The 13,128-nt window shown below is 37.2% G+C and overlaps 1 protein-coding gene across 1 annotated transcript in view; it reads left to right on the top strand.

Moving 5' to 3' along the window:
- The window catches only part of LOC150110030 (acetoacetyl-CoA synthetase-like), a 175,448-nt gene that overhangs the window by 38,147 nt on the left and 124,173 nt on the right, over window positions 1–13,128 (top strand). Inside the window, exon 6 of the mRNA XM_090390793.1 lies at window positions 11,819–11,916. Coding sequence (XP_090246919.1) covers window positions 11,819–11,916 — 98 coding nt within the window. The remainder of the gene's footprint in view (window positions 1–11,818; window positions 11,917–13,128) is intronic.

Here is a 13,128-nt window from a genome sequence, read left to right as displayed (position 1 = left end):
TGATCTTCTGAGTGTTATTAGGTGGGGACCTTTACATAATCACACATTCAGGCCGCTTATGTATTCATTATATAAGCCAGTACCACCTAAAGTTTTTAAATATTATTGAAATCTTTCTAAGTCTGCTACAAACTTTAGTTAATATCTAATTGAAATGTCCCTTACTACAATTGATTTAATATATGGAGCAACATGATATCAATCTAACTCTTAGCTCCTTACATTTGGAACAGCAGCACAGGTTATGAGTGGACATCTCGTGTTGTATTCATTTATAGATTGGGTAATCTTTGATGATAGTTATTGATTAGATACCTATTTAATGAATCACAGCCATTTGCACAGAGCCAAGCACACAGATATTGAATCAGGCATAACATATTTTTGGCCAAGTTTCAACATTAAGATGACCATTAACATAATTGTACAAAAATGCTTTAATGGATCATGCAGGAAGATTTGATCTGAGGTCACATTGATTTTAATGGTGTTAATGTTCTGATTTTGAAAACAGACTAAAGTTGTCGATAATGATCCACCTTATTTGCTTGCTGCTGTCTTTGAGAATGTGGCAATATTCAGAAATAATTTTGTTTTCAAATTGAAGGTCTCATTATGATGGAGGAACAACAAATAAGAGAATAATCTGAATTAGTGCTGATGAAGCGGACCTATTAGATCACTTAAAGATATCTGTCAGTGAAGGACATGGCAGATATCTTTAAGTGATCTTCACATAAATTTACCCATCGTTAGAATACTGCTCATACATTTGGGATGGTGCACCTAAACCTCCCTAAAAATTCTTGATGGGCTCCAGAGGAGAGCAGTTCAGCTCATAGACAACCTCTCCTTCACAGACTCGCTTCAACCATCTCACTTTATCATGTCAGCTCTGTCTCACAGGTACTTCCATGGTCATTATTCCATTGAACTGCAAATATATATGAATGCCTGCTTTCTTAGGAACATTTCCCCATTTAGGAAAATGAGGAAGTGTTCCTAATAAAGTGGCCACTCAGTGTAATTTCTCCACTTTCTGTTGGACCTGTCAAAACAAGAACAGTAGCTGTACAACTGCAAATACATCAAACCTGCTTCTCTTGCATATTTATTCTATCTACTTTTGTCCTCTGGAAAATTCTTCCTCATAACATGTTTCCCAACAACTACAACCTACAGTTTTTCAAGAGGAATGTCAACACATTTCTTCTTTCTCAATCCTTACTCCTTACCTGCATCCCACATATTTCACTGATGTGCTATAGGTTCTTGTATCTCTCGTGTGGGTTACAGACATATTGATGGGGGTGGGGAGAGACTTAAAGATTTGAACTTATTTTTGGAAAATACAATTATCTATTACATGGTCTCTGATGATTGTTGCCATAGTAACAGCAAACTGATATCCCGCTACCTTCAGAAGTGGTACGGCTTGTAGTATATTTCGTTACTTCCAAGATAACCTGAAAAAAAGTATAGACATATTGATGGGGGGGGGAGACAATCAAGCCTTCTCTGGGAACAAATGAGTATGAGTGCAGGAATGGCTGTGAGGAAATAGCCATCCCCCCCCCCTCTGGTATAGAAGAGTATGAGTGTAGGAATGATTATGAAGACCTTAAATAATGTCATTATTTAATGTTAACTGCAGGCCCAAGGCAATGTTGAAATGTATGTAAATGAATGCCCAAATTATCAGAAATAAAGGAGAGGAGTTTTTGGCATTGATCAGTTCGACTTGGCTCAAAATTATTGGGATTAGTGAGACCTGGTTGTTAGCATATGATGTAGTTACAGGTATAGAATATAATGGATATTGTACTTTCAGAGAAGATAGAAGAAATAGGACAGGAGGAAGGATATTGTTAATGATAGCTGAAAAACTTCAACCAACAAAAATAGATGTTAAGGTAGATTGTAGATCTGAGGGAAATGGTTCATTTGAGGCTGTCTGGTGTGAAAGGTGGAAAATAGGACAAATTATATTGCTGGTTGCTGCTATAGACCTGCGGGGGGGGAGCAGAATCCATAAGAAGATGTGCTAATCTACAAACATGCATTTGTAGATTAGCACAATGAGTACAGGCCAAAAAAATTAACATGGGCGACTTCAGCTATGGGGATATAGATTGGAAGAAGGAAAGAGCACATGGCCAAATGGAAATGGAATTTATAAGTTACTAAGGGATAATTACCTGAAACAGCATGTGATGGAGGGGACCAGAAGTTTTGAGAGCACTGGACCTGGTAATAGCATCAGAAGATCTATCTATAGCTGCAGTAGCAACTCTACCTTTGATTTGGGAAGTGATCATGCAGCCTTGTCCTGGGCAGTTGCTCAACATGTGGAATTTTCAGTCCAGAAGGTGTTTATGTAGAATTACAAAGCTGGCGATTATGACAAACTTAGGAGACAACTTGCCGCAGTGCCATGGTATAAGAAGTTACTTGGAATGAATGTCATTACTGCATGGGAAGCAGTCAGGGATTGTTTGAACAAGGCAAAGTAGGACCCAGGGGCACGCCAGTAGTGTCTGGCGCCTGTGTGCAGAACTTTAGTTGGCGCTCCTAAACCCAGTAGTGTGGCAGTAGTGTCCGGTGCCTGTGTGCAAAACTTTAGTTGGCACCCCTATCCCCCCCCATGCCCAATAAAAAAATCACTTTAAAAAAACTTTTTTTTTAAAGTATTTTCTCCTCTTTTGTGCCTTCACTATCCTGGTGCCCGTGTGCATCGCACACATTACACACGTTGCCGGCGTGCCCTGGTAGGACCATTGTTATATTTATTATTTTCAATAATATATTATTTACTAAGTGATTACTTTGCAGTTACTGATGTGAGAATTGAGGGTAGATGAACTGGAGGTACTCCATATATTGAAATATATCAATATGAATAGCTTGGACAGTATGCCAGCTTGTGTGCTATGAGAATGTGCAAGTGAACTGCAGTGCCTCTGATGAAGTTGTTTAATCTAAGTCTCAGCTCTCGCAAGGTTCCAAAAAAGTAGAAAGAGGATAAAATAATTCCATAACATATAGATGGCTCCAAGACAGAAGTAGCAGATTACAGACCAATTAGTGTCTTTGAGTGGTAGTTAAAGTATTGGAAAAGTTGGTTAAAAGTAAAATTCAGGAATGGGTGGATAGGAATATGATACTCTATAGGGGCATCATGGCTTTGTAAGAGGTAGTTCCTGCCTCAATAATTTATTCACATTTTATAGTAAGGTGACAGCAGAATTGGATAAAGGAAATGGCTACACTATGATAATCTTGGCTTTGTAAAGGCATTTGAGAGAATACTACATGGAAAATTATTATGTAAGTCAGAGCAAAAGGGAATGGATGGTGTGTAGTGGTGGTGGTGGTGGGGGGGGGCTGATTGACAGACATCTGAGGATGATATATGGTGGAATCAATGCGATTCCACCAGACATTAACTTATCTCAGGGTTCTGTACTAGGACCATTACTCTTTAATTTGTATGTTAATGATACAGTGGAGGTTTGGGGGGGGGGGATTCAGTTGTTTGCTGATGATGCAAAACTGGGGAGAGCAATAGTTGAAAAAGGTGATATAGATATCTTGCAGGATGATTTAAATAAATGGGCAGCATGAGAAGAGGACAGTGGTTGTCAATTTATATTGTAAAATGTAAGGATGGAATGGAAAGAAAGGATTACAATTTCATATCATATCGATGATACTAGATTACAGGAAATTGATAAGGCTTGGGGGGAGGAATCAATGGTAGATAGAGATTTGAAATTTAGAGGATATTATTATTATTAACCTCCAGGGAGTCCAAAGTCTCATCAAGGGAGGGCACCTACTCTGCAACTCCTCCGTCTCCACCACTCAATTCACCAACTACAACGAACCACAACTACAATCATCTATACCAATGCCATCTACTGACCACCACGACTAGTGTTTTCACAGACAATCACAAATATTCATGCTCACAGCAGGATTCGAACCTGCAGCCATTTGGCTGGAGAACAGATATGCTAACCACTCAGCCAAGCAGGCCAGCATTATTGGATGTTGAAGAAGACCACATTGACAAATAAAGATAGGGAGGAATGGCATTGCCTGAGTATGTTGTGAATGTAGACCCATTGAATAATTTTAAGTCATGGTTGGATGAGCATTGTGTGCAATAGTGTGTACCTCCCATGATGAGTCTCTGACTCCATGGAGGTTGGACGTTAATAATAATAATAGTTATCTCTCTCTTTATAAGACTATGATTAAGCTGTATGTTGACTACTGTGCACAGACTTGATCACTTGCATTTCTAGGGGACTGGGAGGTTGATGGAAAGGATTCAGAGATGAGTGACTATGCTCGTGACAGGTCTGTGGAATAGTACCCTTTGAGGAGAGATTGAAGGTGTGTGAGTTGCAGAGTTTAACTGACAGACAGAGAAGAGGGAGATATGATAGAAACTTATTAAGTTATTAAAGTAATTCTATAAGATTGACACAAAAGAAAATTTTCAATACATGGGGCATAGGGAGAACACAAGGGGGGGTCACACTTGGAAGTTATCTAAGAGTGAGGTTAGTAAGGGTGCATTAGACTAGGTTCTTTACTTGGAGAGTGGTGAATGAGTGGAAAGAATTGCTAAAGGTGGTGGTGAGTGCTCCAACAGTGAATAAGTTTGAGATGTATGATAGGTATTTTGTTAATGTATAATGTGGATCTCCTGCCTTTCTTTTAGGCTTACACGGTGATCCAAATGCATTTTTGAAAATTATGGAGACAACTATAGATAGATACTTGTTGTTGTGCCCAATGTATTTCTACAACCAACAGATAATACTAATAATAGGACTCTAGCGTTGATGTATAATTTTTTTTTTTTTTTTTCCACCAGAGGTCAGGCCAACAATTGTTGTAGCGGTTAGTCAGTGTCTTTAACAAACCAGTTTGATTGTAGTGTAGCTTGTTTTCTGTTTATATGTGTATGCTCCAGAAGATGACCTTGACATAAAGGTCGAAACGTCGAATGTAGATTTTAGTTATATTAAACTAAAGTTTTTATTCAAACATGGTAGTTGTCTCCATAATTTTCAAAAATGCAAGTGGATCTCCTGCAATGTCTTTTGACTCCATGGAGTATTATCCATATAAATAATAGTAACTACTGGCTGACTGACTGACTGATTTTCCCTTTCAGTCGTTTCCGACTGTAGGAGGTGATTTTGTAAGCATTGCCCACAAAGTATTCCTGGTGAGATTTTTTTTTTTTTTTTTACAGGGTAGTTCACCATTGCTTTCCCCAACCCCCCAATTTTATCTTGGCCCAGATCCAGCATATGGCTGGGACGTATTCATGACTGTAATCCATGTGTGTTCATGGGGCCTGTTTGCCTGTTCTAGGGGATGAAAAACCCGAGTTTCCTGGTGAAAAAACTCCCTAACTCTATATGAGAACGGCTAACTCACCTTTCGTCGAAAGAGACCAGATAAAGTATTAAATTTAGTTTAATCCTTTATCCAAGTGTGAGCAAACAAAGTTTGCACCTGAAAATATCTTCAGGACTTGGGTAAGGTGGTACAACACCGGGCAACTCGTAGCAAAGATGGACCAAGCTAATATCACTCCTATCACAGTATCTCCTATAATGCAAAACACATCTCCTTGCGGATATGTATGATGTTATGCATTAAGGGAAGGGCCACTACCCAGACTAGTTTAAACTAGTCTGGGTAGTGGCCCTTCCCTTAATGGGAGATACTGAGATAGGAGTGATGTTAGCTTGGTCCACCTTTGCTACGAGTTGCCCGGTGTTGTACTACCTTACTCCAGTCCTGAAGATATTTTCAGACGCAAACTTTGTTTGCTCACACTTGGATAAAGGATTAAACTAAATTTATTATAGTCTAACCAAGTGAAAAAAAAAAACTTTCAAGACCAGATAAAGGTTCTTCACATCACTGACGGGAATTGAACCCAGGTCTTTCTGACCAAAGGGCTTCGTTTATACTGACTGAGCTATGAAGGCTCCAATAGTAACTAAGTCCTCGTAACATAATTCCTCAAAAATCCTTCAGTCTGTTTCATCTGAGCTATCATCTTAAAATGCTTAAAAGTTAAAGATTATTTCCAATCACATTTTCTTTTCAATATTTGTAGTAATTTGTTTAAATGTTATGTATAAAAAATATTATTAGAAAACTGTCAAAATAATTTGGCCACAAACTTGCCCAACCTGGGTTAGTCTAGTTGGCCAAGTGGATAGCATCCCCTTTTGTAAGTTGTGAATGTTCATAAGTTGAATTTATTACTTTCATAAGATGCATTGATAATTTTTATAATGCATTCCTGAAATAAATTAATTCACTACAAAGATAATAAAAATGAATAATTTCAAAATAAGTTATTCCAATTAATTAGATTATGAAATGTGATGTCTTTTTTTGGTTTCTTCATGGAAAGAAAGTGTACAGTATACATAATAATTGTTAATACAGATATAAAATTATTAACTTCATATTAATTTTACAATGAAAGTTTATTGTAAAATCACTTAATATGAAAAGAATTAATTAATTAAATGTTTTCATTCCCCTCTCCAATTCTTTGTACATTTGTTTATTTGTTCGTAGCAGGAGAACTCTCTATTAATGCAGTGCAGAACAACCAAATGTATAAGAAATGGTGTTCCATTTCTTGGATGACAATATATACTTTTTTACAGATAACTGCAGACTGAACAAAGCTTGCACTGCAACTATAATCACAAATTTTTTGTTTACCTTATAAAACTGCTGTAACTATTAAAATGATTAAAGTTATAAATATGACTAGTTGAAGCAAGCAATTTGCAGTTTTTTATTGTCACTTAATTATGTATAGTTTAGTTTCTATCAAAATCTTTTTTTAGGGCTTCCAGGTTATGTAAAACTTTAGCCCATCCATGGCTGATACTAATGTATTTACATTTATGACCTTTCTTGAACAAGAATACACATATACACATTTAAAAAAAAAAATCTGTGTGTGTGTGTGTGTGTGTGTGTGTACACTCATGTTCATAGAAAGTGCATTGCCTGCTATGAACGTGTTTTTTTTTTTTTTGATAATTAAATTTGAATGCCTATTTAAAAAGGGATGACACAAATAATATTGTCAAAATAATGAAGACGGTAATATTAACATTTTTATTTTTGATTAATATTGGCTCTTTTTAGTACAAGATGTGACATAATTAAGAAATGACAACAAACTTGAAAAATTTGCAAATTTTTCAAAATCAAGTGGACAGTGATATTTTCACTGAAAAAACAAATACTGGTATCAAAATTTAGTTCAACTATACACAGTTTCACTAACATTACCTTTTGCCTTTATCACAGCTTGGCATCAGCAGGGCATTGACAAAATCAATTTCCTGATGGATGTGACTGTCAATTCATGGTTCCATACTCCTATAAGGATTTCTTGGAGCTCCTGAAGTATTTTTGGTTTCTTCTTATGTATTTCGGTCTCCATTTGGTACCACAAATTCTCAGTGGAGGTTGAGATCTAGTCTATTTCCTGGCCATGGTAGTTGCTGAATTGAGTGTTCATTGAGTGACTTATTAACTTGCAACAAAAACTAAAGTGTTTTAAGTACTAAACTCTATTTGTATGGTGCATTTTATGGTTATAATAGCATTACTTACACTTTTTGCCCTATGAACAAGGGGGCAGAGTCATCCTGAAATATGCAGTTCTCATTACCGTAAAGTGGTCTCTGATAGTTGGAGGTGGAAGAAATAAGAGATCTAAGGGTGATTGTGGATAAGGATCTGAAATTTAGGGGATACATAGCCAAAATTGTGAAGACAACACAAAGGCTTCTGGGAATGATACGGAGGACACTAACTTGTAGAAGTAGGGAGATTCTTGTTCCATTATATAAGACTTTGTTTAGGCCACACATGGACTATTGTGGCCAGATTTGGTCACCTGGTTTTCAGAAGGACGAAGAGATGTTGGAAAGGTTCCAGAGGTGACTGTAAGGTCGTTTCTAACCTCTGGTATGAGGAAAGATTGAGAAGATGCAACTTGCAGAGTCTGGTGGACAGGAGGAAGAGGGGAAATATGATAGGGACCTACAAGTTAGTTAGGGGTTGTTATAGGATCAGTGCTGGAGAGGTTCTACAATAGTGGGATATCAGGGGAGAACCAGAGGTCATCCCCGGAAACTGTATAAAGAGGGTGTGAGTAGGGGAGTGAGAAGCAGGTTTTTTTCATGCAGAGTTGTGAATGATTGGAATGCCTTGCCTGAGAGTGTGATGTCTGCAGAGAATTTGAGTGTGTTTAAAGCACGGTATGATGAGCTGTGTGTATGATAAAAGGACCTCCTAGATGAGTCTTTGATGGGTAATAATAATAATAATAGGCAGCAATTTTTCTTCTAAAATTTTCTGATGCACCTGTGCATTCACTGAACTTTTTGTGAACTGCAAGCAACCAACGGCATGATATGATATACAGTCCCAGATCATCTGACTGGCTGAGAATTTGACTGTTGATACCAGACAGCCAGGGTTGAAATTTTCCTCTGATCATCTTTGAACTGTGTCTGCCATCAGTGCCCTGCAGGTTAAACTTTTTCTCATCAGAAAAAAATTACTCTTTTCCACTGATCAGGGATCCATTTGATATGCTCTTTGCACTAATTTAACCAAGCTAATCTTACTTTTTTGGTTAATAAGAGCTTCTGTTTAAGACATGTGGCTATCAGTCTCTGTCGGATGAGTCTTCTCCTGACAGTTACAGAATTTGCCACAACTCCCAGTTTCTTCTTCTTAGTCTGGTTTCAGTTCTCTGGATGACACATGGCGATTTTTGAGGCAGAGCTGCTTTAAAACTCGATCTTGGCATGGTGTAGACAGTGGCTTTCTTCCTTTCAGCAGATCCGGTTTCCTTCACTTTTGACAGCAGCCATACCACAGTAGATTGATTATAGGACACCCTTTTAGTTATTTCATGAGAGGAATAGCCTTCTCTATTCAAAGCTTGAATCACATTCTTTCTGTGAGGTGTTATCTGCATGTAACTAGCAATAGTGATTTCGGTGCAGAAATATGAAAACTAGCTCTTGCTGTCTATTTATAGCATAAAAAATTCTGATGCAATAACAGCAAGCAGAAACTGTGGGAATGATAGATGATGCAATACAACAATATATCAAATGATAAACTAATGAAATGACCATTTAACTACTAAAAACTATATTTATGTGATGCAGTTTCTATGAACGTAAGTGTGTGTATATATACACACACACTGTTTGGAAAGAAGTCAGTGGACATCCCTGTGACTCATTACATCGGGCCATATAACGAGCCACATGTTTGTAGCCAGCATAAATTGGAGAAATGAGATGCTTGCACTGAATTGGGATCATCAGTGCAGTGCAGTGCAGCTGCATCTGGGTGAAATGGCTATGAGAAGGGAACTGATGGAGTTTGAAAGAGGCATTGTGACAGGATGCCATGTTGTGCCTATCTGTTCGGCAAATTATTGATGAATTGAGCCATCCCAGGTCAACAATCAGTGATACCATACTGAAATGGAAATGCAGATAATCAACTGCAAGTGCTACCTGCGTTAGACAACCCACTACACTCACCAAACGTGACCATATGGTACTATGAAGGATAATGTGTAAAAACCTGCCATTTGTTGGCCGACACATTGAATGTGGAGTTCTGGGCATTGACTGGAACATGAATCTGCACAAAAACATTAGAACCAAGTCTCGCAACATAGTGTGACTGCAATATGTAAGCCCCATATTACCCGAACTGACATGCAGTGTCTTCAGAATTGCAAAGAGCATGTAGAGTGGGATGTGGAAGCTGGGAAAGCTGTGTTATGGAGCAACGAATTGTGCCACACCTTCTACTGAGCAGATGGGCAGGTGTGGGTATAGCAGATGCGTGAATGTTTCTTACTAGAGTGCATAATCCCAACTCTTAGATTTGGAGGTGATAGTGTGATCATATGGTCACACTATGTTTTTTCCTGGTTTGGACTCTGACTCTGTGGTGCCGCAAACTGAACCCTGACAAGTGTTTAAACATTCTGGACAATGCAATGCTTCCTTCTTTGTGGAAGGAAGAGACAATGTCATTTCTCTGGAACTGATGTCTCTTTTAACAAGACAATGCACCGTGTCTTAAGGCTGCTGTTGTAACTTCATGGTTTGTGGACATGAATGTCATTACACCTGACTGGTCTCCACAGATCCCTGATCTCAACCCTATTAAACATCTGTGAGATGAATTGGAGCATCGGGTGAGGTCAAGGGGTGTCTCCCCCCCCCCCACAACAGTCCTGGAATTTATCACATGTGTACAGGAAAAATGGTCCAAAATTTCCATTGATTGCTATTGTATGCTTATGGAAAGTATGACCAATAGGATTGCTGCAGTCATTGCAGCGAAAGTAGGTCCTGTATCTTAAGGTGATGCCATGGCTATGTGTTTCTCACACTATGGTGTCTGTTGACTTCTTTCCATGCAGTGTGTGTGGTCATGCTCAAATTGTTCAGTCATACTCAAATAACCATTTCTTATAACTTATCACAATATCACCAGTGATGGTAGTTGGGATAAGGGGATAATCTGGCATTTTGTTTTAGACCAAACGTGGTTCTTTTTTTCAAGCCATTTCAGATTCAATAAGCAGAGTAGTGGTCATTGTCAAGTTATGAATATGAATAGCTACTGCCTGAACGAAATTTACAACCATCTACACCACAATAGGATTGAATCTACATCTAGATTTGAAAGCAGAGATAAGTAAATTATACCTAACAGAAATGTTTTCTACTTAGCCAACAAAGCCAAATAGATAGCATGTGATTATTTTTCTGTACATGCAGCGAGTTTAACTCTCATCCATCACACTTCTAGTATACACTGCATAAGTTTTTTTTTTTTTATCACTGAGTGTATAACTACAGTATTGCATGAAATAACAGACTGTTTGTGAAAACTCCAACAACATTGCCAGAAGTCCTATAACACAGCGCTTCCCAAACTGTGGGTCACGGCCCCCTTGGGGGGCCGTAGGTTTTGTTGAGAGAAACCATGAAATAATGAAAACAAATTTAAAATGTTTTAAGACTAAGTAGATTTTTTTTTATCTTAAAAGAAACATTTAAATTTTATTATTTATTATTTCTTTTTTGTTATTTTTATATTTTAATAGAAAAAAATCACACATTGGTGTGGGTTCACAAATTTTGCTTCCTGCGTATTTTGGCACTTAATGAATATTAGTAAATATATGCTTATTATAAGTTTCATTTCAAAGCAGAAATCTAAGAATTGCAGTTTCAAATATTACACCTGATATTGACTTTTTGTGTAGCAGTATTGAAACACATCCATCACATTAAATTGTTATTACACTTCTTTTATGTTTTTAATTCTTTCTTTATTACTAATCATTTTACGTTTCATGTGCTTGTACTGCAAGCACATGAAACGTAATAATTTTATATAGATAGATATATCTATCTATATAAAAATATAAGATAATGTGGCATGTCAAATGTGTATGTAAGATGCTAAAAATGTAATATCAGATGTTTGTGATTAATTCATGGCCGAAATATCAGATGTTTGTGATTAATTCATGTGCATAAAATGTGCCATGGGTGCACATTTTATGCACTCGTGCACTATAACAACTGTTCCTTTAATAATGAGGCCCAGCTATAAAATGTAATGAGAATCAGCTTATTATTCTCTCACACTCTCACTTTGCCATTAACTTGTATACTCCACACTCTCCCAGGTTACCTTCCAAACTGTAAAGAGGCAGTAGAAGCAATGTTGGCAGCAGCAAGCATTGGTGCAATCTGGAGTTCTACTTCTCCTGATTTTGGTGTCACTGTAAGTTAGTGAATCCATTTTATAATTTTATTTGTTGAACGCTATTATTTTTATTTATTTTATTTTATTTTATTTTTTGTAATATTTTACCTGGAAGGAAAAAAGATATGAAAATAGGAGGAATAAACAAGATCAGAAAATGATCATAAAAGAACAATAAGCTCTTTTATGATCTTATAATCCCGTTCTTTTATGATCCTGTTACATTTGTAGGACTTAGTATCCAGACAAAGATCTGATTTCTCATCTTGGCTGGCTTACCTATTATAAATCTCTGGCCTATCCTTTCACAAACACATCACCCCTCTCTTCAACTTACCAAAAACTTAGTGAACTTTTCTACTTCTTGAGATGTCTTACTTTTTATGTGATTCTCACTCAGAAGTGGTTGTAAACTTATAATACATTAGTATCATGGGTGGCCTAAGATATACAGGGTGGCCATAAATTAACTTTCCCTCTTTGGAGGTATCTGTAGCTAAAACTAACACATAGAATGAGAATGTTGTGTTATGGCCACCCTGTATTTTAAAATTTTTATTTGTTTTTCTTTTGCATAATTCAGAACCTCTTTTTCTCCAGTAATTGAGTATTCTAATACCAGGCAATGAAATTCATCTCCCTACCTAAAGACATTGACTAACGTTCATGCCCATGGTGGAATTCAAACCCACAGCTTGTTGGTTGACTGGAGAGCTAATATGTTAATCACTTGACCAACCTGGCTGAATGGATTGATCTATATGCACCTGCAGGCCCTATACTCATTCTCCCAACTTCAATTTTCATATTTGAGAGTACCAAAAGCTCCATGAAAATGCTTGATGATATCCAAAAAAGGTTGTCCAGTTAATAGATGACCCATCTTTCAGCCACACTACTTGCTCTCTCACAGATATCATGTTTTTGCCTTATGCTTTTTCTGTAGTTATTTCCGTGGATAATCTTCTGTTGAATTAGCTTCCATTATTCTCACACTTTAATGCAGGCCTTAAACATATGTGCAGCTATTATTACTGGACTAAAATTGGCTGTTATTCCAACACCCAATTTTAGTTTAGTTTCAAAATTGCTGAACCAGTTTCTTGTCTTCCTCTTTCACACCATTTCCCTCTCTCCTCTGGATTAGTCTTCCTCTCACCATTTTCCTTATAGCCTATAGCTTCCAGCTGTTCACAAAATATTAATAGATTCTTTCCATCTTTTCAACCA

The sequence above is a fragment of the Typopeltis vanoorti genome, chromosome 1 (assembly GCF_054136105.1).
Source record: "Typopeltis vanoorti isolate ZY-2024b chromosome 1, IOZ_Tvanoo_1.0, whole genome shotgun sequence".
In the NCBI taxonomy this organism is placed as follows: Eukaryota; Metazoa; Arthropoda; class Arachnida; order Uropygi; family Thelyphonidae; genus Typopeltis; species Typopeltis vanoorti.
This window is presented reverse-complemented; position numbering and strand designations above follow the sequence as displayed.